The 27540-nt window shown below is 42.5% G+C and overlaps 1 protein-coding gene across 1 annotated transcript in view; it reads left to right on the top strand.

Annotated features, from left to right (window-relative positions):
- FGD5 (FYVE, RhoGEF and PH domain containing 5) overlaps positions 1-27540 on the top strand; it is a 124566-nt gene that overhangs the window by 34412 nt on the left and 62614 nt on the right. Inside the window, exon 3 of the mRNA XM_067303670.1 lies at positions 20461-20590. Within this exon, the coding sequence (XP_067159771.1) occupies positions 20461-20590 (130 nt within the window). The remainder of the gene's footprint in view (positions 1-20460; positions 20591-27540) is intronic.

Raw genomic sequence — 27540 nt, 5'->3', positions numbered from 1 at the left:
AGTACTTTCACGGAATTTGTACATTCAGTCTGAATCTGGTAGCAGACTCAGACTTTGTCAAAGTATTAGTGGTGTGTTATTTCTATTTTTCCATATTTAAAAACAAAATCTGCTTTTTTACAAGAAAGAAGAGAAAAAGTGAAAGCCATCATCACCTGCTCTAGAAGTATCATTTTCTTTGTGATCAAAAAAGCTTTAGGGATGCTAATTTTAAGTCCTTTCCTTACACAACTCTCAACAGTTAAAAAAACAAGACTGTTTCCCACCACAAAACCAAGCCCTCTGTCTTCCACTAGTTCTGCTGTCTCTTGGAATCAGGCGCCAAGAATTCAGATTTCTATTAATAAAGAGATCATTAAAAATTCTGGCTGCAGCAAATGAATTTTGATTCCAGTTCAGTTTTCTGTTTGCTTTCCACCAACACTGTTTCCAAGCTGGCATCCTTCTTGGAGTTTTCATTTGTGTTATCTCTCAACAATTACGCCATGTTGGATCATTTAAGAGGATTATGATGAGCTGGATACATTCCCTACTTCAAGGATCATGTTTACCTAATTGATACCTAATCTGTTTTCCCACATCTCAGTCCAGACTAGACTCCAGAATCAATAGTGTAGTCCCAGCAGGACTCTGAGTTTCAGGACTAATGTACGGGGCAGCTGCTGTATTTTACAAGCCTAAAGACACCAAGGAATGGGACTTGTAAAGATACACAAGATCTATGTAGCTCAGTGTAGTCAAAATTCTCCTTTTGCAGCCACCAAATAGATCTAGACCCAGATTCCTACCTATTTAAAACTTAAAAACTCTTTACTGTGCTGGTAAAAGAGTAGAATGTATTTTCAAAGCTGATACTACAAACACTGAGCATCTCCAGAAAAGCCCACTGTGTGCTATGGACATGCCTTTGTTCTGCCTAGTGTCATTTGTGAAGCTTCCACAGAACAATGTATGTATGCAGACCATGTTCTGAAATGCCTATCTGCATTTTTTTTAATTGCAGTTCTTTGACCAATTAGCACTACCTAAATCTTCCATTGGTGTTTTCCAATGTGTATCTCTGTAGAGAAATCATGCCAACTTGCCGCTTGAAAGAAATAGAGTCTATAACTCACAAAATTCCACCAGAAAAAACAGGAACACTAGCAAAAATGACTATTAAATGCTTCCAAATAGATTTCTGCATCTCTGCTTGGCTGCAGGAATGCTATCATTACCCTGTACATAATCTTAAATAAGCATGGGTATGATCCTGCGGATACCAAAGACTCTGACTTAAGGACTGGACCATAATAGAGAAATCCCTTTTACCTTGCAGTCAACAGGAGGAACAGAAGCAACTCTATAACCCAAGGAGGATGGACAGAGCAGTTCTGTTTTAGATGCTGGTAGGGACCTACAGTGTCCAAACCCTTCAGTCTTCCTGGTGTTATAAACACTACACTGCTCTGGAATTAACCGCTTTATACAGATAACAGCCAAAGCAGAAAGTTGAGTAACATGCCAAAGATATTCAAGAAGAATTTGTAGTGCAGCAGGGGTTTCAACTTTGCTCCACAGTTAGAGGTCTTCCCATGGAGGTTTACTTCTTCTCATACTCTGAGATGACACTCAGGTGACTAGCTGAAGATCACTTCTTCCAAGAGATACCTTTCCCGTTTCCTTATTAATGCAATTCTAGGTGGCTGGCTTATTCTGTCAATGACTTATGAGAGAAGTAGGTCTTACAGAGCTGTCAGAGTGAAATCAGACAGTCATATTCTTCTCAAAGATCACAAGAATAAATATAAAGTGACTCTACTGAAGTCAGGGTAAATTCCTCCAAGTTTACACCAGTGTATCCAAGGTCAGACTGTCAACAAAGTAAGTCATTTTATACGGGAGAATAGGGTAAAAGTGCTGAGTGGTTTCACTGTCAGATGCCATCTACACTGTGACTAGAGGATACTCAGCAGATTCAGAGAAACGTGGCTTGATGATTAGTGGACATCTTCCTTTTTATCTTCTGTCACTTGAAAGATATGCAAGGTTTCAACATGATGCAGATAGATAGCTACAGTGTCTGGGAAGAGAGAAGAGTTTCACAGCATGAAATGGAGAAGGCTGTCACTACCAAGCACTCAGGGCTTCATTTCATCCATCTCAGTTTGGGTGTTCACACAGTGCAGGACTCAGCCTAGCAAAAAGTAACCAGAGATGGAGAACAACAGGGCACTGGGGAAGCAGAGCTGGGACTTAGCAAGGAAAGAAGAAAAAGAAAAGCATAGGAAGAGCTGTGTTGATACCTTAGAAAAAGCTTTGTCAGTGTTGCTGGATGGAAAAGCTCTGAGTGCCTGTGAAGCTCATGATTTAATGAAAGTAAAAGCTCTGCAGCGGCTAACATGCAACGTATATAAGTTGCTCTGAGGAGTCTATAAAGGGCAGAGCTGCCTTTAATAACCTATTATGTATTATCGGCTGCACCACTGTACCTTCTGGCATCGTGGGGTGTTGGGTGTGGTGCAGCCGAGCGTCAGCCCTTGCTAGTTCATTGCCAGGTCATCTCTGGGGAGGAAGTGTTCCCTGTTTACAGGAAATGCAGGACAAGGGCCGGAGGGCCAGACCAAGCACAAGCTGAGGCTGACGCTGCTCACCGCCTCCCCAGCGTGCTTGGGAGAGGGGGAAGGGGGTGTGCCACTTGTGCAAGGCCCAAGGACGTAATGTTTTGTTTTCAGACATGTCCAGCTTTTACTGATACTTTGTTTTTCCTAGTGGTTTGAAGCCCCAGGATCGGGGAGGGGAACAGTGCTTGCAGCTAGCAGTGCACCCCAGGGTCCCCGTGGCTGAGCTTGAAACACAGGATTAGCTGTGCAGGTCTCTGCCGGTGGCTCAAAGGAGGGGCAGACTGATGTACACATCCATCTCAGCACATCTGGGACATGGCTGGTGAAACCTCACTGTCAGGTTTTCCTTTATCCCTCCTCTGCTTATAGTGCCCAAGCTGTGGCAGAGGACATGCCCTGAGATGGAGCCCACACCTGCCGAATGCTCCCCACTGCCTGCCCTCCCTTTCAGGACTAGACCTGTACCAGCGCTGTGTCTCCCTGAGCACCCCCAAGGGGAGGTGTTGAAGGTGGAAGGGTTTTGCCCCTGAAGCCATTCACACCAGAACAAAAGCCTTGTGCACCTGACCAAAAATGCCCTCCCCCTCCCATACCCTGCGCCACACCAGGGTGAGAAAGCGCAAAATGCAATTGGAGAAGCTTGTGGCAAGTGAAAAACTCCCTTCTGACCTCTGCAGGCAAAGAGCTGAGGCCTCAGAGTATGAAATGTGATTATCTCAGTGTTACCTTGCCTTGTCAGGCTACATACGTTATTAGCAGACATCCTTTTTCTCCTGCCCTTTTCGGACTTCAGGTGCAATATCTGTCTTGATGGTCTGACATAACAGGGAATTTACTGGCTAAGCACTAATGGGCATTTCTTTTTATTGGCTTTAAATGCATTTGGACTTTAATTTCCTTCAGTAATGAGTCTTCCTTTTGCAGACTGTATTCCAAAAATCATTTACAAATGGGGCAAAAATAAGGAAGAAATAAACAGTTTTAATAAAATGGGGTCATTCTGCACTCCATCACCTCTCCCAATTACTGTCAGTGCAATGAGTTTATATCATTTTAATGTTTTGCAATAGAGAAGTCACTGTCTGAGAAAGACACATTTTGAACTAGTAGTACTAACTTCTGGGCACAGGACTTGAGAATAAAGTCAGGGATGATAGAGGACCAACTGATTTTTTTTGTCACTGGGCTGAGAGAATTTTGTATGTGCAGGCTTTGCAGAACCCAACTGTGTCCCAGTGAGATTCTGGTCTCCCTCCCACATCCAGAACCTTATTTCCAGTTAAGAGCTAGGACTCCTATGACAGAGCAGGCAGAAAGGGCACAGGCTGGATTTGCAGATAAAAGGTTATGGGAGCAAACAATTTACTTGTCATTTGTAAACTGAGCATATCTGGTTCTGAGTTGATGGGTCAAAGCACCACTTGGCTGCTTTCAGGGTGGTTATATTCAGGGGGACTTACCCTAGGGTGAAAGAATGATCATTTGTACCATCCCAGATAGTTCCAACAAAGTTGCTTTGCTGACTCAGGGCCAATAATTTCCAAGGCTGTCACCAAAGGATCCAGAAAAATATTTAAGTCATAATTCACATTAAGTAAAGAGTTGTGACGCTTTGGTAGGTCTAGACCTAACTGAACTCAACACCACTATCTCTCTTCAGCAAAGAATTGATGTCATTTAGCAATCCAGAACCTTAGTTTGGCTGATGGACAGGTGAAACATGCTAGAAAAAAAGATGTTATGTTCCCCACTAAAGGCAGAGCAGAAGTCAGTATTTACCCACAAAAATCGAGTGTGCATTCACTTCCCATTCGCACTGTGGAGAAAACAGTGGATATGGTGAGAGATGTGTTGATAGCTACTGGCAAAATGAACTTTTTAATAGCAGTTATTCCACTGTAAGAATGAGACCAAGGATGTGTTTTCCAACCTCTTACACTGTTTTCTTGGTCTTCTGGTGACATTTTAAGCCAAATACTGCTTTGATCTTTACTTCATTGCAAGCACCTTTGTAACCACATGAATTTTTCAGGAAATAAATCAATTTAATCAGGGAATAAATCAATCAAGCGTCAAAGTGTTCTTTGGCCCTTCAAATATGTTGGCAGTAATAAAGTTGCATCATCCAACTTGCAGTTTTAACAGATTAAAAAAAAAAAATGAAGAAGAAGAGCGGGATCTCTAGCAAAACAGGTTGTGTCTTTCTTTTTTTTTCTTGGAATCCTACTAAAGATAATGTCAAATAATCCTCTCTGTTTCTCTGCACTGGGAGCAACGAGTGATTTAGAGTGAAAGAGGGCAGGGGGGAATCTGTTGAAAGTTGTAATTAACTGAATGCAGCCACAATGGTTAAAAACTGAGCATACTCTGTAGACTGTGTTTCTGGGAATCATTAAGCATAGTATCCTTTGGCTGACCTCTGAGTATTATTAGCTAGGAGCGTCCTTTTCACTGTATATACCTCACAGAGACAAGTTACGGGTTCAGTCCAAACGTGAACAAAGTAAAAGTTTCCGTAAGTGCTGCATCTCTTCATACTGGTCTTTAGACTGAGAGTACATTCAAACCTACCTCCAAAAAGAACCAATTTACTACAAAGAGGCCAACTCACGCTGGCTGGTGGTGGGTGGTGTGTTACGCTCCTGTGAACCACTGACTCTCTTTCTCCAGAAACTGCGTTTTGTAACACTGAAATGCAATTTTAGGAGAAACCCAGAGTCTCTCTGCTGCTGAAAGGGAGTCATGAAAGTGAAGGAGGCGCTCAGGAGCTGGGATAGGGGAAGCTGGATGCTGTCGTTCGCCATATCGCACTCGCTTTGCCCTGCAGATGGGTCCAGTCACCGCAGTCTCCCACTGGTCTGCTCCCTTCCATGTGGTTTATGTCGGGGGAGCACTGGGCCCCAAATGGCAAAACATCTGAACCCTAGAGAAATGCTCACTGCTTCAGGGAGGTGCTGCGTTTTTCTAGCCTGGCCAACAATTTCCATCACACTTAGAGGGCAGGTTCATTTGCGAGGCAGAAATACACTGCAAATGTGTCCTGAAGCACATGAGCATGGCTCATAGACGCTGTCTCTCATGGATCTACTGCACTGGCGTTTGAAGGGGCATTGTCTGCTCTGCACATGCTAACAGGCAGTGTTAACAGAGGTTTATAGATCTCTTCTGCCTTGATAACCAGATGCCTTAGATATGTCTAAGGAGCCAGCTGATGGAAAAGATACATGCTCCACAGGTATCATAAAGTGTAACTGAGAGCCCCAGGGATACGTTAATACAAATACCTCATGGGAAAGACCATTCCCCTTCTCCCCTCATGATCACTACTGGAGCAAAGACCATGAAGCAGAAGGCAAGTGAGATGAATGAGCCTTTCTTTAGGATGCATCACTTGATGTAAAGATTCATTAAAAGTAAACTGTAGGCAACCTGATCCAGGCTGGTGCAGAGAACTTACATCACCTAGTGGAAGTGGCAGGCCTGAAGCTTAGGAACTTAGGTTTCCATCAACTAGGGGTTTTTGGTTTTTTTTTTTTGTGCAAGGCAGCTGGTGACTGTAAATGAGGAATCAAGGCATCACTTGTGTGTGTGGCCAAGAGATGAACATATGGCCAGGGATATTTGTGTTGTGCATGCATATAAAAATATGTGATCTTCGTAGGAGTTGAACTACTGGCCTTTATTATAACTATCTGGACTGAGTTTGTTTGCTGCTGTTAAATCCCCCAGTCAAATTCTTACATCTCACTAATGCTGACTGAATAAGTTTTAAAAATCCTAAAGAATTCATTTACTCATTGATGAGGAAGGGGGAGGAATTTGCAAGAAGATCATTTGAAGGACAGGTGCAGAAATTATGAAAAAATGCAAGTATCTCTTTGAGCATTGCATGTCAAGCTAGGCAAAATACAGTATTTGTCAGTCTGTGAATCACATTCTATGAGCTCTCACGCCTGCTGTGTATCTCCACAAGCTCCTTCACCTCCCATGCGCACACCAAGGGACTCGTCCCAACCTGCACTGTGGAGGGGCCATAGATGTCTCTTGACTTTCTTAGCAAAGTAGCCAGAGCTATTACAGTGATCAGTTCAGCTTTCCCTCTGTTGATGGCTTCATCCTCCTCAAACCTGCTCAGTCCACAGATCCTTTTCCACTGATGTCAAATATAAACACTCTTACAAAAGCAAGAAATCAGAGAGTCTGCAGACTCCATAAAACTTTTCTCCAGATGTACCAATACCTGTTCACAGGTCAAGGTACACAGGCAGCTAGTGAGACTGCATGTATATACCTTCTCCCTACTCTGTAACTATCAGTAGCCCTGCTAATTATGATATAAGTGGTGCTAAATAAAATGTCTTTTGTTGCACTTCCTCCTCCTGCATTGATTCAGTCAGTTTAAGGTTAGACTGTCCCAGAAGGCCCATTGCTTCCTCTCTTGTGCTGGCTAACTCTTGGAATGATTACAAGCAATTGCTGGAGGAGCAGCAGAAAATGTGTCTGCAATCTGCTCTCATTCAGCCATATCATTGCTATTAGCAAGAGAATTAGCTGAGGATTACAATATCTGTTGAGACACTATCAGCTGTGAAACTGTTTCTCCTCTTCTTCTCCACACCCACACTTTTATTATCATTTTCCACTGCATTAAAGTTTATTGCTTGCAGTAAGTTTTACTTAGCAGTGCTTTTAATAAGCTAAAGCAAAGTATCATTTAGCAGAATAAAGAAGCCCAAGTCTCCTTTTACACAGACTTTTTAAGTTTTATGACTGATATATATTTTGGGTTTTTTTAATATATATATAACTATATATGTGTTATATATAATTATATAATTATTATGGTTAGTTTTCTAAAAAAATCTTAGCCTTGTGCCAGAGGTAGTTTAAGGTAATTAATTTGGCATAGTATCATCTTACATGTACTTAGTGGAAATGCTCTATAAGTCACAGTAAGCGTCAGGGTCCATTTGAATTCTGAGGGAAAAAGAGAAAACTGCTGTAGTTGATGAACAACCATGTTTCAATACACACTGATGTTACTGCAGCAGGCCTTTAAAGATACTGGGCTTTGAGAAGGAATGACAGGGAAAGTGAAGATAAGACATCCTTTTGTGGCAGATCTATTTATTTATTAAAATTCCCAAATCCATTAGAGGGGCATTTATTTGCAGGACTCTGACAAAAACTTAAGTGAAAGAATACATAAAACATTGCTGAAGGTTGTTGTGGGTTTTCTCCTTGCAATTCAGCACAAAAAAATAGTGGTTGCTGCCAGAAAATCATCTTACCATCTAGTTAACCTGTGTCCAATCCATGCTGATTATCCACAACAGTCAGGAAGGATTTTTTTATTCACTGTGTGCATTTTTGCTGCCCTCAAAAGTACTAGTTTTTTGTGGCACTGGGTTTCTAGACTCGATGGATTCACAGGTAAACCTTACATCCCCATTGCTGTGGGGATGGCAACACCAGGACAACGTATGCCTTTCTTAATTGTGCCCTAGGGAACAATCAGATGGCAGCTGAGCTGAGAAACACTGTGGCGCTGGTAGCTCAAGCTACAGCAGTTTCCATGCAGCAGCTCATACCAGCTTTGAACAGACTGCTCCAGGAAAGATTGAAAGTCAGTTGCTAATCAGCTGTGAAGCAGTGGCATTGTCCTGCTTGATCAAGATTCCAGGGAAAAAGCAAATGAAATACGAAATGACTGAGACAACATTTAGCAATTTGTTGTTTTCCAGGCTTATGTAAGGAACAGAATTTGTAATTCTGAGCTGGCAAGGTGCGTAACTGTGGTCTCTACTGATAATGTCTGCAGCTCTATGTGTTCACACTGCACTCCTCCTCCCAAACTCTTCCACTTTTTCTTGCCCAGTCAAGGTGGGACTCACTACTAAATCTGGCCTGGATCCCTGGCTGCAATAGCCCACTGGCATTTGGAGGTAATTTCCCCCAGTCATTCATGTCTGTGGATTTTTTTTATCATTTCTAGACCAATTTCTAGACCAATATAAGGAATTGCTTGGGTTTTCTTATCAGGAACTGGTCAAAACCCGCTCTACAGAAACTAAAGGGCACCCCCTCAGAAGCTCTGCTTCACTTTATAACTTACAGCTGTTAATGAGTTCTTGGACTTAACCAGACTTTCTAATAATGACACTGACCTTTGCAGAAGACACTTGATCATGAAGGTGCTACACTGGAGGTATCTCATGCTGCCTGTCCAACTCTTTGACTGAGAAAATTTCACAGTCAATCAGCTCTGTCCACATGCCTTCCCAGCAAAGCTGCAGCCCTCACCACTCACTCTTTCAAGGCAGGAGGGAGGTCAAGGAAGTGACAGGAGACAGGGGCCCTGAGGAAAGAAAAAAAAAAAACAAAATTGGATGCCTGAAAAAATATATGTCCATTGGCACACAGGCTATATGTGAGCTAGTATAGGTCACCCTCACTTAAAAGCATGTTTAGATCCATGGTGTAATTAAGCAGTATATGATCAGAGGATTTGGGAGCTGTGGAAAGGCTGGTTTTCAGGCACCTGCAGGTCAAATGTTTGCTCACTCAGGCATTCCCCTCAGCTCCTACCACTCAAACAGGACATGGTACTTCCAACATTTCTACTGGAATAGCAGGAATGATCAGCTCTGATGTTCTTTTATCTGACGTGGTATTTTCTGCTGTCCTACAGAGATCTTTCAAAGCATCTCTCTCGGCAAAGTGTGTAGGGGACATGGAATATAGATGTTAATCACTGGGTTAGGGAGATGTGACCCAAATCCATTACTTAACTTCTCATGCAGAAGGAGGCAGGCCACAGTTTGTGCTAAAGAGGTTACAAACACTGTAGTGAAGACAGAGATCTGGTGTAACACCATGTCTTAACAGTTAAGCATTCTTAGCACCTGGAAATGTAACTACCTGATTCCCAAGTTTGTGAACATCAGGAAGTGAAACCCTGAACACAAATCCCTGCCTGTTACAATCACTTCATGATGCTGTTACCTGATCAAGTTACAAGTAATTAAAGTGTGATGTTTAAACACAGCGAGATGTTTCTGCATCCCAAGGAAGGCTGTTTTAAGTGTTTACACCAGTGCATTTGAAGACATCGAGGCATTCTCCCAGATGCTTTAGTAAGGTGCCTGAGAGATGTATACACAGATGAGCACACATATGACACCAGTAGCATTTGGCCAGTGCTGTCCAGGAGAGTGTTTGATGAGGAGAGCTGGCAGCAGGGAGAATGGACCATGGATCTGACTGGGAGCCAGGCTACAGAAACTTATCTAGGTCTTGATAATTGCAACTCATCAGTGCCACCATGTGTAACAAATCATGTGTTAATCCGAGGCTTCACTGATCATGACAAAGAGCTCAGCCCATACTTGGAAGTGCAGCTAGACACTCAGTTTAACACCACAGCTTGACACTAATGGACTCTAGCGGTGCACCAAAGGAAGTTTCCAGGAGATTGTAGCTATCCAGAGAACCCATGCTCTGCAGGTTCAACAGCGGCCCTAAATGCCAATATTGTGAGTAGTGCATAACTGTAATCAGATTGAGGAAGTGTTCCCTTATTCCACAGCACAGAAAAAACAGCACAGAAATCAAAACAAAGGAAATGCAGAGACATGCAGTATCTTCTCAGAGCGCCTAGGAATAAACAAGGAGTAACTCATTCAGTGCTACTACTTAGATGAAACATGCATGTAGATTGGAAGGAAATAATAAATGGAGATTAAATATTAATGACCTCTGGCTTTGGATGTAGTATTTTCAGTGTTCCCAAATTACAATAACAAAATATGTAACTAAGAGACATTAGAAGACATTTGGATCCCAATGAAGAGAGATTCCTGCATACCTAAGATAGCTGAGTATTACACTGGATTCAGCTTGAAAAGTTATGTGAGTCAAAGCTGTTTTAAGAGCAGTTTCAGAGCACAGATGGACAGATCTAGCTGAAGTGGTTTCCAAAGTTTCTGCATCTGAACAACATTAAGATAACATGGCTATCCTTAGCTACCTTTACTTTACACCATAACAGGTGAAATCTCATAACTAACCACAAGAATACTGCTGAGAATTTCAGTGCAAAACTAGCTAAAAACACCTCCAGCAGTAAGCTTCTGCTGTCAGGCACTTAAAGGAACTGGAATTCAACAGGATTTTAGTGCCTAACTGCCTCAGTTAACTTTATAGATCCCACCTGCACTTTGCTATTACCAGTACAGAAGCAGCATCAGCACTACAGTTTCTTGCATGTAGCTGTTTTCCCTGTTTCCCTGTAACATACTTTTGAATAGCTGAACAAACTCTGGGAATTCTATCAGGATGTGCGTTGGGCTGACTGCTGTTTTTCTAACTGCTTAAGCGAGCTTACTTGATTTGTCTGAGAAGACAATGTCCAATTCAGTATGAGAGAGACAGAACATAGCTTCCAGATATTTTTCTAGGGTAACTTCATTGCGCTCTGCAGAGAACTGCCATGAGATAATATAATCTGACACCTGCGATTTCCATTCTTGGTTCATGAGATCATTTGCGCCCATCACTTCACTCTTCTTTCCTAGCCTATAATAACATCTTACAGTTTCATAGTCTTTCACTCAAGAGCACGTTAGAAACTCACAGGCATAGATCACACAATTCCTGAAATGGAGCTCCTTCCAGAATAGAATAGCTGCTGTTTTAATTCAGTGTCTCTGTATCCCCTTACAGAAAGTTGGTGCTTGTCTCAGTTTGTCTGCATTTTTAAGTTTGTGCACTAATAAAATGTCAGCGGGAACTAGTGAGTGCCAGCTGTGACTGTGGGGTTTGTGATCTGGACACGCATCCTGCAGAAAATGGGCTGACAATCCCTGTCCTGGCCGACAGAGCTCACTACTTTTGTTACCCTGGGTTACAGCCTGCAATTTAACTCTGTGGATCTGCTGGGATTTACTGCAGCTTTCCAATGCTGGTTACTGTTTGTCCAGAGGAGGGTTATTCCTTACAAAATCACACCACAAGGTCTTTCACAGACACCTAAGACCAAGGTGGCCAGAAGATCAATGGAGAGTGAACTGCTTTTGAAGAACTGCAGTGCATGAAGTTGGCTGTGACTAGTTCCTTAGAATCAGAGATGGACTCTTGTCATGATCAGTGATTACATCTCATTAATCTGAGTGACTTTCTGATTTTAATAAGGCAGCTTATTTTTCTATTCTCAAATGTCCAGTCAGAAAGTTCCTCCAGTAGTGGCAGTTTACCAATATCAACAGGAAGCTACGTAGTCTATTGGCAATGCTAAGACATGTCCACATGATTTTCAAAGGGTGCACAGCAGCTTTTACCAAGATAAACGACTAATAGGCAGTTAAGATAATTGTTTGGGCATATCAAAAGAGTTTAAGCACTGTGGGTAATACAGGGCACTTGCCCTAGGTTAAAATTACTCTCTATACCTTCCTTTTATAAAACTTCCCCAAATCTGCTGTGTCTCAGAAGGCCTCTGCCATCCACCCCTGCATCCTTGGTGTTTTCCTCCCGGCACCTGGCAGTGGCACTAGCAGAAACCAAGCTTCCCTGAGGGATTTTCCCATGGTGACCAGTTCCTGGGCACAGTACAAGGCTCCAGAAGAGAGGATTTTTAGAGGAGCACAAAAGCATATAAGTATAAAATGGATGAAAAGATGTAAATTCAGCAAAGCAAAATGTATGCTAGTATCAGGAAAGCTGTACTACCCAGGAGTTCTATAGCAATACAGAACAGTCTCCCAGAAGTGAAGACCTGAGTGCTGCTGGAGTGGCTAGAAAGGGCCAGGATAGGATGAGTAATAGAAACACGCCTGCACCCTTCCCAAGGGCAAATGAGAGACCCGTATCATCTTGTCTGAATACCAACTCAGGCTTTCTCTTTAAAAACAAGCCAGTGCCACAGGACTGCAGGCCTCCTGCCCATGAAACAGTTAGGCAATATTGCAAGGTTTGCTACTGTACTAGCCTTTAATAGAGCCACTCATAATGATTACCACACCAATATACTGAGACATTCTTCCCAAATTGTAATGTGTTCTTACATTAACGTAATGCAGTCATTCATCTTTGAGAGAGAGCGAGCAAGAAAGGGAGACTTAATTCCACGTCTGCTGGGACAAATTGCAAAAAGGAAGAGAGAGAAAGGAGACTGGCTAAGCTGTTAATAAGCCTCCGGGGCTGTTCTGTATCTGCCTTGCTCTTGCTTTCATTTGTGCCGTGTTAGCTTCTGAGCTCAGAGCCATGCCACACCATGGACTTCTGCTGCTTCTAGCTCATCTACTTCAATGAGTTTTTAATGGAGAAAGATATTGACTTGCTAAAACCTCATCTGCAAGTTAAGGGGGGAAAAAAAAAAACCTACCAAAGCAACATGTTATTTTGAACCCACCCTCCTCTGTACTTGGGGAAGTGTTCTCCTGCAGCCCTGTACTTCTGCCAGAAATGTTCTTTTTTAAGTCTTCTTTTTAAGATCAGTGTCATATTGTCCCAGCAGGCTGACAATGTTAGAAATAGGGATAGTGTAAAAATTAAATAAAAAATTGGCAGTTTTATTGGAACATAAAAAATGTTTTCCATTTATAAGCAGAAAATCTTTTGGAGTGCTGCAAAATTGCAGCCAGAAAAGTTTCCATTCCAAAAACTGGCTTCTGGTTCAAAAATGTCGAAAATCAAGTTTTTAACAAATTTGATTTTCTAACCAGCATGAGTGTTTTCCCTGAACTCTGTAAGTCCATTTTTCATCAGCAGATATTTCGACATCAAAAACATATCAACAATGTAGAAGAAAGAAGACAGTGCAGTGTGTACATCTTTTACAGGTGGGACCAGATGAGTGGTAGGATCCAACAGAGGCAGTTCTGATCAGCAGGTATGAGCTCTCCACCCTCGTAGTACCCATGGACTCACAAAGATCATTTATCCCCCCTTCCTCCCCTGCTGCAAAGCTTTTGATTTTCATACCCCAGAAAGGAACACAAATAGTTGATATCCCTTCAACCACACTTCCTTTTCTCTCCTCTTTACTCCCTGATGGGAGAGGAGAGTATCTAAATATCTGCTGTGTTAGACCAGCAATGGGTTACAACATCTATATAAGCAGGGGACCTTGAATAGAGAGCAACTGGCTATGGTTATGGTTACATGCTTGTCTCCATGATCCAGGTAGAGAAATGGAAGATCCACTGCATTGCTTGCCTTTATTCCTTGGCACAGGAGCAAAAGGAGTCCAAATCTTGACCTAACTCTTAAAACGTTGAGCCCGACAGGTCAGAACCTGACCTGACCCTTAAAATGTTGAACTGGACAGGTCAGAACCTTTCCAACCATTTTGCCCTATAAATGCATTTATTTATTTTGTTCCTTATTCTGGCAAACATCCAAACATCCTCTGACCTAGTGAAAACAATCTTAATGCTATAAACTATTTACAACAACAAATACATTGTCCACTTTGGGTTTAATAACACGGAGATGGAATTAAAACTCAGGCCTGCCTGTGGCTTCTTACGAGTCAGGTAGAGACTAAAAGATGACCTGCTCAGCTTCTGTGGAGCAGGGTTAGGAGGGTCAGTTTATATCAAATGTTATGTAGGCCTCTGCACATCAGCAGGGAATTGCAGCAGTAAGTTCCTGAGATATTGTCCTCTTTCCCTTGGCTGCAGTGGTGTCACTGGAACCCAGGAGCTCAGGAACTCTTATGAGGGGGCAATCCCAAAAGTCCTCCTGAACACACAAGCCCTTTGATTATGCAGTTCTGGAAGCCAAATTAATGGAAGCATTTACATGTGAGATGGAGGGGTGGGGAGGTGGAGAGGAGAGAGTTCAAGTGAAGATGTCCTGTTTTCACAGGAGATAGTTGGGACTGGTTTGAGTTTTGCCAGATCTCAGATTTTACTCAGATCTGTGCTCTGTTTCATTGCAGTCATCAAGGTTCAGGCGGTTTGACCAAAATGTTCCCATTCAGTTCCTTCCCCAGCAAGCCAGAATAATCCGGCAGCCCAGAAGGGCATTAATCCCTTCCACCCCATCACATGTGCTCAAACATCATGACACAGAACTGCTGAGCTTCTGAGAAACCAGTGTTAGCTGTCAGGAAACCAAAGCTGTATTGTGGGTGCAGTCTGCAGCAGGCAGAACCCATATGGCAGGGATTGTTTCTCCCTTCTATGATGTGAAATGGAAGAACAATGGCTAAATAAAATATCATTCATGGTCATTTTAGGTCTAAAGGTAGACCTCTTACCTGGATAAAGTAGCAGAGGACTTTAAAGTGACAAACAGACAGTTATTTTCCACTTTATGAAAAACTTGTGGCTTAGCTAGAAATGGTTCTGAGCTTGAACTGGGATATTAAGGCAGATATATCTGTGATACAGGCCTCTTCCATAAACAGCTAGCTGCTAGACTCAAGTCTAAAGTTTGTCATGTTCAGAGACAAAGGTCTGGACTTGAACCAAGTAAAACTGAATGAGTTTGTTGCCAATTTGATGTTTGCTTTGGCTTTATCAGGCTTAGGAATATATTGACAAACTTGGGACTGCAGATCAAGTAAGTAAATTTTGGATAGATCCCGAACACTTATGTCTTTGGAAGAAAGCAATGAAAAGAGTTCTTCATGATGCGGAGGTAAAATCTTTGATTTAATGTCTTGTAGATCTTAGATGTGGATACATGTGCAGAAAGCTGATGAAAAGCTATGCTTAAAACCCTGTAGATTTTTATATATTCTGGTTATCTCTGTCCTGGAATATCCTTGAGCTCCTGTCTGATCAACCTTCTATTATAATGACAATTGAATTCTCTACTGCAAACCAGCGTAACTACATGCCATCTTTATATGACGATTTATTTCATTGCATTGCCATGAAGACCAGAAGAATTACCACAGTCATCTATCAGTGTTCAATGCTCAGCTTTTCCAGAGAAAGGATAATGCAAGAAATCATTCATTAGGCAATTAGCACACCATGACTTCATATCATGGCAGCAGCATTCCTATCAAATATAAGATAACTTCAAGTGGGAAGGGAATGACTTAGTATGTGTGTATCTGTGCACATGTGAAAGAAAGAGTGTTGCATCAGACCTTTTATGTCCAGAAGAAACATCTAAAGTCACTGCTCTTGATTTTCAGATCAAGTCTCTTACATGTCATATTGTGTATGGTCTAGGAAGCAGGAGACAAGATCCATCACGCAGACAGAAAAGTCCTTCAAAAGGAGATTATTCTCTGGGTCTTAAACCCATCTGTTGTCTGAACTCTGCCAAAGGAATATTAAAAGCACTTATTTCTGTGTTACTGTCCTGTTATCCCCTTCTTTAGCCCAGTTCCTTGGCCTTTTTCATTGTTCTTTACAAGGTTCTTTCTGCTTAAAATTCTTGAGCTATAGCAAATAATCCATCACAGAAGGAAGAGCTACTGACCATCATAAATAACCAGGGTCAAATCATCATAATAATATCATCATAAATAACCAGGGTCAAATATGAATGGTTGCAGAAGAGATGCACTTGTAATTGTGCAGTTTATGTGCACAGAATATCTAGAAAACCAGAAAATCATACCTTATTCACACCTCCCCCCACCCCATTCAGCAGATAGTTCTAAATCACTTGTCATTTCAAAAATACATCAGGGAATGATGAGAAAGGGGCTTCGTTATTACTTTAATTATATAATTATTGTTATTATCAGCATCCACCCCTTTCAGGAAGCTTCACGTTTTCAAGCCTGTCCTCCCCTTGGGATCGCAGTGGTTCCAAAATGAATGCATTAAATGGGTAAATTAGAAACTGACACTGACAGAACAAGTTGGGATTTGAGAGACTTTTTCATACTTTATTTTTAACTTGCAGACATTTATAACCAGGAATGGCCAAACCAGTTCAGCTAAAATATGGCTGTTCAGTCACAGTCAGACTGCTCTTTTTTGGAGGGGAGGGGGAAAGAAGGGAGCATCTAAAAAGGGGGGTTATCTTTTCATCTTTGCCTGGTGTCCTAGATGAGCTGAGATCAGCAGCCAAAGCATCAAAATAATATCATCATGTCACCATCACTGTAATAACATGATGCACCTTGGACGGCTGAGTTTGTCATCACAATCTCTTCCAAAGTCTGTGGAACAAGCCCTCGACAGCCCTCAGGCCATTGCTTGGAGAGAACTAAGAAAAGCCCGTGGTCTGAGCCTTACAGTGGACAAACTTTGACAAAGGAGGAGAGCATAGATTTCTGTATATCACCAGCATCAGGTAAATGAAATGTCTGTGTGCTTCTGTCTAGTTGTGCAGTGTGCAGATAGTTCACATGAACTGCTGGTGAATTAAATAGGAACATGCATCTAGACAGCCATAAGGTGAAATATGTGGGATCTGCAAAGATCCTGAAGTACTTTGCTTAGAGTACACTGCATTGCAGTGCACAGTATTTTCCTTGATTCATGGTTTCCTGCACCAAAGGAACCTACAAGACTAGAGGAAACAGCTAGAAAAACACTGCATTTTGCAGGGATCTTTCCTTACATCTTTATCCTTACACAGGATAAAATTCATCGTCTCTATCCTTGCCACAGCTAATGAGGCAAAATAACTTATAAGAGGCTCTAGTGGCAGGTCATGCATCTTCTGTCATATATATTGTTTTTCCCATGGTCCGATTCCCTGTGTCAGTGGAATAAGACTCAGAGGATGCATACGTGAGGATGGAGAAGCTCAGCATCAGGCAGGCTGTGCTTTGAATGGTTTCTCTGGGAGCTGAGGCACAGTTCTGTTCTTAGTTTAGTCACCTGTGTCTGCCCTTACGGGCTCTGTGGCCCCCATGCAGAATATGCCTGTTGACTGCAGATGACACAGTAAACAGAGCAGGGTGCACAAACAGGAAAAACCATGTGCTCATCCAGGGTGGGAGGAAGAACTGCAAAACAGGAGTCACACGCAGTTTGCTCATGACTCATGTGCCAGTGAGTGAGGGAGCTTTTGGCTACCGGTGCACTGATATTACACAGAAGACCCAGGCAGTTGCCATCACTTGCACACGAGACACCACATACCACACTTCTGCAGGCAATAGTGTGTCCTGAGAATAAGCAGGTGTTCTTACCACCATGCAGAGGTGGACCGTGCAATTACTACGTCATATATGTAATTTCAGTTTTGGGCCAGTATTGCTCACCATTTCCTTGCTCTACTGAGAGCTTACTTTCTTCAGCTCTTGGAGGGAGCAATCTAAGAGACTGCTTGCAATTTGCAAAGGGATTTCCTTTGGCAGACAGCTACAACACTTTCTTTCATCAGAAAAATTTCCACTAGCATTAAGGATCTTCGAGGCATGGAGGAGGGACTGAGGGTGGCTGAGAATAAGGACTAAGCAAAAAGGTCAAAAGAGCAATCAGGAAGAAGTTTAGATGAGTTTTAAGATGAAAGCAGAATGGGAGGAAAGGCTTGAGCTGGCCTGAACCAAAGCCTGGTGAATCAGTGGCAATGCCTCCTCCCCTCCCTCCTCCTACCTGATCTCTGTGAGTTTGGATCTATTAATGAGAGAAAAGGTTACAGGGTGAAATTCAGGAGTATTATTCCAAAGGCTGGACACAGCCTGAGGACAGACCCGGATGTGGGTACCAGCTGGGAGCTGGAGATCCAATGGAGAACTGTCCCTTAAAGCAAAGCAATTTTATCTAGATACACCTTCTATAACAACTCACCTCTGGAGCATCTATCCACAGTATCACCTACAAACACCACTTTTAAAATGAGCAACCTGTGACACTCCATCATGAGGCTTGCTGGTCAATGGGCAGGTTGGCTTTAGAGCCACATATTTTTCAGGGTTATGGGAGCAGGACAAGTATCCTCTTTGGGTCCAATAATAAAGTAATTAGCATCAATAAAAGCGTGGAAGTGAGGGGTGGAGCTCATCCACAGAGGCCCCTTTGTTGTTGTAGCTAGGCAGGGTTTCGGAAGTGCTGTGATGCCGCCCACACTGAAAAAACGTAGACACTAATAATAAATAAGGGAAGACAATGGCGAGGAACAGCGTGGCCGCTCGGCCCCTTGCCCGGCCATGGCAACCACAGTGGGTAGCTTGCAGGAGCTCCTCGCCTCTGCGCAGGAAAGCAAGGGTGGCGGCCACACCTGTGAAGAGACCAAGAGCCCTCTTTGTGGCTTGGAAGCAGAAATGTAGGGAGTTTCCTTTCCAAAAGGAAATGTGAGTCTGGTCACGGGCCTCAGGAGTCTCCGCCTTCACTGCCCTCCTGTTTACATTAACCCCTCTGTGCCCAGCCTCATGTCACTCTGGCATAGGCTTTGAGGCTCTGAATTTGTTGACATTTGGGGTCCCCAAGAGGAAGGTTAAAGAAAAATAGAGAGATGAAGCAGAGCTGCAAAAGCAAATTAATAATGTTTCAGAGGAAATGAGGACTAAGGGAATTGTATAGACTGAGGAAGGCAGGTCAGTGTTACAGACCAACTTGGTCAGCCAAGCTGCATAGTGTAACACATGCAGATGTCAGATTTTGTCTCTCAGAACAACAGACTTGCCTGGCTGGCCGAATGCAGGAACCTATTCCTAGAAATCTGTAAAATGCTTGGGGCCATTGTCATGAATCAGCTTTATATAAGCTCCCCGTATGATGCTGTGTCTAAAAAAACTAATCTGATACTTGAATGTAAAAGCAGAGTAAAATCAGGCAGAAATAGATGGGTGATATTACCTGTGTATTTGGTCCATCTTTTACCAATGCTGGAAAATTTGAGTGTTGTGTTCCAGTACCAAAAACAGTATTAAAATTGGTTGGTAGTAAAGCTGGTACTAAAACGGTTGATAAACTGAATAATGTTCAGTTTAGAAATTTTTGAATGATTAAGTTATAGGAAGCATGGCACATTGTAAGTCTCCAAGACCTTGGAGTAAGACTCCAAGATGGAGGGATAACCTGAATACAGCCTGTGAGTACCTGCACAGGAAAAAAATTTGGAAGATTGCCTCCACTCCAGCAGACAAAAATTTAACATGATCCAGTGTCTGGAATTTGGAGCTAGGCAAATTCAGATCAGCAATAAGACACCTTTCTAACTCAAAGAGCAGCCACCACCTTCAGAACCTATCTCTAGTCAAACCTTGTGGATGATCTGCAATCGCTGGCAATTTTAATTTAAAAATAGTTTTTTTCTAAAAGAAAATTAATTCTGTGAAGCCTCCGGCCTGTATCACATACCAGATCCACACCAGATATTATCATCACATTGCTCCCTCTGTCTTTTTGGAAGTAAATTCTAATTTCCTAGAAACAATTCAAGAATTCTGAGATCTGAGTTTCTAGTGCTTTAATTGATGCCACTGGTATTATAATTATACTGTTCTCATCCTTCTGAGGTTTTCCCAGAAAACCCATAGTTACAATATCTAAGTTGGGTTTTTAATGAACACTGAGATGTTAGTGTGATTTTATTACATTCATTTTGACAGGTTATCTTGGGAAGAACAAACCAGTTCTAGCTGCAACTAAGCATGATCTCAGTCAAACTTTTTGCTCCAAATTGAGCCAGAAAATTACTCTTTTAGGGAAGCTTGAACAAGTTCAGTTAACTTCCCATTGCTCCGTTCAAAGCCCCCTTTTATGTTTTACCTAAAAACTTGGTTGCTGCTGAACTTTTGGTTGCTGGTGAACTTGGCAGCAAAAAACAAAGCTCAAGAAATACTGCTTTCCAAGTCTAGCAGGCTTGCAAGGATCCCCTGCCCCCGACTAGTTATCTCTGGGCAATGTATGGATTTGTCACATCTGAGCAATAGCAAGTGTCAGGGAATCATGCTCATGAGCTGTTCTGTTCTTTCCCTCTGCAGTGCCTACACTGAGCCCTACAAGGTGTGCCCAGTCTCTGTGATACCTGTGGAGGTCATCACATCAGATGAGGAACAGAAGAGTTCAGAAGACGAGGAGAGCAGCCAGGGCGATGCCAGCCTCATCAACAAGGTAAAAGAGCTGGAAACTGGGAATGTGCCAGCCTCTTACAGGGAAGGACAAACAATTTGCAGAAGAACCTGGAGTCTCAGCTCTCTCTGTTTTGTGCATGGTAACCTTTTAGAAATGTCTGAGCCATCAGTCCTTGCACTAGCAGTAATAGTGCAATCCAGTGCACTAGTAACAATTTACCCCAGTAGCATGTGGCAGAGCCAAGGAGCTGCAGTTCTAAGAAGGGCAATGGAGGCAACACAGCCAGCAGGACAGGATTGACTTGAATGTCAGGAAAAATGTCTCACTCAGAAGAGGGATCTGGCTCCTATCTTGAGAATTTTAAAACTACACTGTATAAAACATTCAAAAGTGCACTATTGGGACCAGTTCTGCATTGGCTGGGAGATGGAGCAAATGATCTAATAGGTCTCTGCCATCTCAAAATTCCCTTGTCAAGGGAAAATACATGCATGTGTGGGTTCATTTTACTGACTCCTGACAAACAAAACATCTCTTAAACAAATTATGCAGAATACCAGGGATATGTGACCACAGTTTAAGACCATAGAAGACTATTTTAACCTTCAGTAAATAGTTCAGTTGTTAAAGAAATGGCATCGACCAGTTTTAAGACTTAATTTAACTTTGTTTTTCACAGATTTCTTTTGGGTTCTTAAAACCTATTATGAGTACATTCAATTTGTGCATTTCCAGGAGGTGAAGCTTTGTTCAGGTGCAAGTGTAAAGAAAGGGCAGCAGAATTTTCCCCTTACCAGGACACCAGTGCCTGAGAACCAGAAAAAGAACTCTTTGCTGACTTGAAACAAATGAAGTGGTCACAAGCAACCTATTTTTTTTTTCCTCCAAGCTGAATGAAATTTCCCTTTTTGGTTGTTTGTTTTCACACTGTTTTAGAAAAGGGAAAGCTTTTAAAGTTGCAACTCCTGTTAAATGAAAAATATTTTTCCTTCCAGTTCCATTAGTTACGTAGCAAACCATTAGCATTTATAGGGCAGACACTACTGCGTTATCTCAGCTGAGCGGGTTCCTCTGCACCTCTTAGTTGTGATGCCAGTGAAGAAGTGGCAAGAAAACTGTGACTTGAGTCCAAATGGGCAATACATGAAATTGCCATGCACTTGGAAGCAAATTCAAGGCTGCTAAAACCAATTTTATTGCCATTGTTTAGGTTTTTACTGAAGACGCTAGGAAATTATATTTTTCTAAATGCCTCCCTCACTGCATCTCATGCCTTTTAATTGCTCTGTTGTGCTGCGTAACTGCACTGAGTAGCTATCACAGAGGAAGGCAGCACTCAGAGAGCAAGCACATGTTTCAGAGTCTCACCAGAGGTCTCCCTCCCACTGAAAAGGCAAACACTAACCAAATCTCTGCACCTGCCTGGTAGAGAACATCAGCACTGCTTGGCCAAACCAGGTCTGGTTGTCTGATCAACCTTTGCTTCTGAAGATAATTGTCAGCAAGAATCACAGCACACAGGACCAGACAGCCCCTGGGGAGCTGTCTTAAAACAGTCCCATCTGAATCTTGGCCATATTTCCAAGCTGGCTGATGAATAAATATGTATGGCTTTTTACCCTGCCAAAAAGCAGGCCAGAAGAGTAAACATAACCTGATCTGGCTGTAATTCTGGCTGTAGGAGGATTAGCAACTGTGCAATCTACTGGGCTCTAGCTACAGACTAAAAAAGGTTGGAGCATCAGCAATTTCACCCTTGGCTAAGCCATTCATTTAGCAATCCAAGTCAGGAGGCTGTGCTTCATGCAGGATCAAGAATAGATGTAGAGATGAGAAGCGGCACTGAGACTCCTTTGAGCTCCTTTGTTCTTGTAGTCTCACTAGGAGCCAAACACACTTCAGGCATCACTTGAGACAGACAACGGGGCCCCAGGGACCATCCTGTCAAACCCTGTGTCCCAGTTGTCCCCTGGGCCAAGTCTGTTAAAGGAGGTACCTGGTTTGGGCAGTCAGAGGCCACCTTATGTCAGGGCTCTTTTGCCACTCTGTAAGACCTGTAGCACCACTGCTGCGGGTTGCGTGAAGCAATAATCAAAAGATGGCCAGGGAAGAACCCACTTCCTAGGGAAAACAGTCAATGCAGGGCTGTGCAATGAAGGATACCCTATTTTAAACCTCCTTCTCCCCATGTCAGCCACAGGATAACAGTGATCAGGGAATCTTCCTAGGGTCCCACACAGCCAATGTTGCAGAATCTCTGTAAGAAATGAGGGCTGCCATATCTCTGTAATTAACAGTGAATGGGATAAATGCCATCTCTCCACAGCTCTTGCCTCAGAAAGTACTGGTATCTTTTCAGAGTACTGACAGAAGACCGTGTTTCCTACCCCACAGCTCCCGCCTCCTTTTGTTGTTTTCTCACGCAAATCTTCTGGTGCCAAGGGAACATTAGCTGCCCTGTCAAAAAGTGGCCCTATAATGCCAAAGTGCAGAGAAGTTGTCTGGCCTCCCCTCACCCCACCCCGATGAAGTGATGTATCCCTTGGAGCAAAATCCTCAGGACAACACAGAGTGACTGTAAAACATGAAAGATTTCAGAAGCACTGTCACTTGGGGAGAACTGGCAGAGGCATGTTGGTCTGGATGCCAAAAATAGTACCAGAGATTTGGAAATGAGCTAATCTTGTTAAAACAACTGTTTTGGGCTGGCCTACTGAGTGTTGCATTTGGATTTAGAAAAAACACATACGTTCACACAAAAAAAGAACCCTCTGGGGTTTGTTGTTTTGATTTCTAGTTTTCCTCTCCTACGGGAAAACTTAAGTTTGAGTAAAGGTGTGAAATCACCTAGCTGATAAAAATTTCCTCCCCGTGTTTAGACATGTGATTCCCATTTGTATCCAGCTGGATTCTACCTGCTGCCATTCACTGTCACCAGTACTGAATTTCTGTACCAAAATGCAGGCAGGATGCTTTGCTTTTTCTCGCCTGCTTTCTCCTAGCTGCCTGCTGGAGAATCCCAAGACCTCCAGTTTGCAGCAGAATGTTTCCCCTGATGTTTCTTTTTTAAGGCTCATTTTTATAAGTAAAAATAATTTAAAAAATCAGCTTTGTACACACTTTTCCTGGAATTGTTTCAACAGCTGGTCTCCTTTGAATCCCTGATCTCCTGGAGACCAGATTCACGCAAGTTTGGAGAAACTTTTAGGGCCTGCTGGAACCCCTGTTCTGTAAACAACTTGAATCATAGCCAACAATATATGTTGGGGATATTTTTGACATAATCAGCTTTACTTTTAAAAGCAAACAAAGAGAGGCTTTCATCTCTATTGTGTTACAAGAATTTTTATTAGTAAAAACACTCTTTGGAATGGGACTGGTGTAAAAAAGTGAAACAGGAAGTGAGTTTCCAATTTCTCATTTCACTGAGAGTACTTCAGACCCTGAGAAGCTAGACATTTGTCATCAGAAGTCACTTGGTTGTTTTGGTTCTTCTATTTAAAACTAATGGTGAGAATCCATTCTTTCTGGTTAAATGAGCACTTTAATTCCTTCTCCTCAGTTCTCTGGCATGTGGTATTAGCCTAGAGAACTCCCAAGCAGGGAATGCTGTAAGTTTTCTTAACATTTGTGATTCTACTTGGTTATATTATAAAATGCAGTGCCCTTCATTTACATTAGTGGTGGAGATTCACTTTTTTTTAACACCTGCTAAGCTAATTTAAAAGAGCTTTGGGGCCACCCCTCATTCATGTGTCTCTTATATATGCTTATTTAATTCAATCCCTCTCAATTTATCAGAAGGTTACACATGGCTTTTCTGTGCCAGGCTCTTAAGGTTGTATGATGGGATCTGAGCTGCCTACAGAAAAAAAATCTGAAATTAGGGATGCCAGTTAGAAACAAACCAGTTGTATCAAATAAAATAAGGACTTCCTCCACCTCTCCCACTTTTGAACCTTCACTCACTACTAGAAAAATGCTCAAATTCTAGGATGTAAGACCCCAAATTTTCCCTCTCACCATTGAACTGGATTCACACCTGAACTCTGTGATTGATCTTTGTTACTAAAAACAGATAAATCTGTCCTGGATCCACCTAGGTGATGAGCTTTAAGGAAATTAAAAAAGAAAATGAGCTTTATTCTTCAGATTCCACTAGACACCAAATTCGAACTGAGCTCACTCTGGCTGACCTAAGTTTTCGTAGCAGTCTCAGAATTTCCAGTTTTAAAAAGAAGATCAGAAATAGAGATAATATAATTTTGAAAGTCTACTCTTTTGAGAAACTCACTTCCATGATTTGAAATGGATTAAAATCAACACATGCTGGTAGGCTTCACCCATTGTTGGTTGTGACCTGAGTTTCTGAATCGCCTCAATAGTCTGAGGAGGATGCTGCACACATTGGATCATCAGCTACTCCTCCAGAGCTAGCTTTAGTGTCAGCATCTTCAACCAAGAGTCTTCACACATCTCCTCTCTTCCAGGTACTTTATAAGACTGGATCTTCTACCCAGTTAATCCCCTTCCCCACTAACCTCCTAGATCCTTATTTGTCATGAAACTGAAGAGAGCCCAAAGACAAATCTTTCACCACACATAAGCCCCTTATGACTGAAGACAAGGAGCCAGCAGTGAAGACAGTAACTTTTATACTGGATCTAGAGAAGAGCAAAAAAGAGTTTGATGAAGAACAGAAATTACAACTGCTGGCAAAGGAGAAAACTAGATGCTACCTTTTAGGTTCACTATGGGAACATTAAGCCTTTCAAGGGATTCACTGAGATGGCATCAGGAACCCATCTTCCTTCCTACTGCAGCCACCAGATTAACAGCTCTGCTCCAGCCAAACAGGGTCTCCAGGAAGGACAAATACCTTCAGGACAAACCACAGCAGGGAGATGCAGCAGAGGCCCCACAGCATTGTGCCCAAAAATCCCGCTGAAGGATGTCTGAGGGAACACGTAAAGATGAAGCACAGGGTTTGGGCTGTGTGGGGGAATGGGGAAGGAGCAGGAACCCAGCCACCAAATTAAAAGTTCATTTCTCCAGCACCTTGCAGAAGAGACAGGCAGAGGGTTCTGTACTAACACTGTGAAACATGCTACCTTAGGCTGGGCTTCAAGAGCTATTTCTGTCATGCTTCTTGACCCAAACTGTATGTCACACACATGCTAATGGGATGTGGATCAGACAAAGCAACAGGCTTAAAAATATCCCCAATAGTCAATGAAAGGCATTTAGACTGAGATCGACAAGTTGCACCACAGTGATAAGGGACTGAGCCTTCCTTTACAGGGTGCCTTTGGAAGGAGAAAACAGCAGCTGGGTAAACAGGGGAATGTTGGAAATACTGTAGCAGTATCAATTATTTTAAGAACTCTATTATAGTTAAGAATGACATATAGCAAACCCTACATTAAGCCACCAGACAAGGGAACAATTAAAAATGCTCTCTTAAACCTGTCTATAAACACAGCAGGGAGTTTGACCTGAAGAATGAAGGGAATCTCAAAAGAAAAATAAGAAAAGAATGTGATTAATCTGGCTGGATACCTGTAAGAATTATAGACTATAAAGCACTCAGGAAATAAATTAATACAAATCCTAGTACTTACTAAAGCCATAGCTGGAACATAAAAGACATTTCTTTCATCCAGAACACAGATCTGCCTGATAGTTAACTGTATGGGAAATTCAAAAGTAAACCTATCTGCATGCAAATACTGCCTAGTTTCAGTCTAGAAAAAAAAACAATATGTTGCAAGGAACTGTATTACAGTCAGTGTACCAGAAACGTGATATTTTCTCACTCTGGTGGCAAATGGAAGGCCCCCAGTGAAATGAATAGCACATAACCAATGTAAAATAGCATAAAAGAAAGTGAATTCAGAGTAGGTGTGCCTGGATTTTACGGCACTAAAACCCAAAGCATTTTGGCTAATCATTTAGGAGTTGAGGTTTATTACAACTAAACCTAGCCAGACTGGATGTGTGCTCATTACCATTATTTGGTGGTGTGTGCGGGGAGAGCTTCATACAGAAGCAATCCCTAATGTTGGGCTTATGAGAAGGTAGCGCTGGAGGTGAGATGCTCTGCTCTTCTCCCATATACCAAAACAAAAGATAGCGGTAGAAATAAGGGGCAGTGACCCAGCACAGCACATGGAGGTGATCCACATCACGCACAGAGGGAACATTAGGCTAATCCACGAAGGTCTTACGAAGACAGCTACTGTCTCATGGCAGCAGTTATTAAAACTGCCTTTGCCGCTCCTTATCTTTCCACCGGGTAGGCTTGGTTTCCAGGCTCCATTAATCATTCTGTTTTGCAAACCTTTAACCTTCACATATTAAAACACACACACACACACACATGCACACAACACAAACACAAGCTGGGGTTGGAAGTGGCAGATTTGTGAGCCTTGAGGAAGTGCCTAATTTAGATGCCTTTTGAGGGACAGATCTTGATTTATATAATTGCACAGACTCCTCAGGATGGCTGCAATCTAACCCTTCAAACAAGGGGACTGGGAGACGAGATGTGGGCTCCATTTCCTGCTCCCTCACTGATTCACAGAGCCAGCCTGAACAAGACACTTGTTCTTGTAATGCCTCAGTTTACTGTTGGCACCACTGTGACATCACTGGGAACTGCTACATAGTTCACAGTAATTACAAATGGGGCATTATGAAGTCGCCTCTGCTCAGAGGCTGAAGCTTGCAAACTGTTTTCAGCTTCTGATAGCGACAGTAACACTCTTGTGCCGGGTGCCATCCAGCTACAACGTGCATGTGCTGAGGAGTGTGCGAAATAAGATGCACTTATAGGAAAAGACGCAAGGGGTTTAAGTTTGTCTATGTCAACATGGCAAGCTAGTGGCAGACCCAGGAATGGAGCCACTGCTGCTGTGTCTTCGCTAGCTTTTTGTGCTTTTGAAATGCAAAGGGTTACTCCTCGAGCACTTGAGACAAATGGCTTC

Source organism: Apteryx mantelli, chromosome 12, assembly GCF_036417845.1.
Source record: "Apteryx mantelli isolate bAptMan1 chromosome 12, bAptMan1.hap1, whole genome shotgun sequence".
In the NCBI taxonomy this organism is placed as follows: Eukaryota; Metazoa; Chordata; class Aves; order Apterygiformes; family Apterygidae; genus Apteryx; species Apteryx mantelli.
This window is presented reverse-complemented; position numbering and strand designations above follow the sequence as displayed.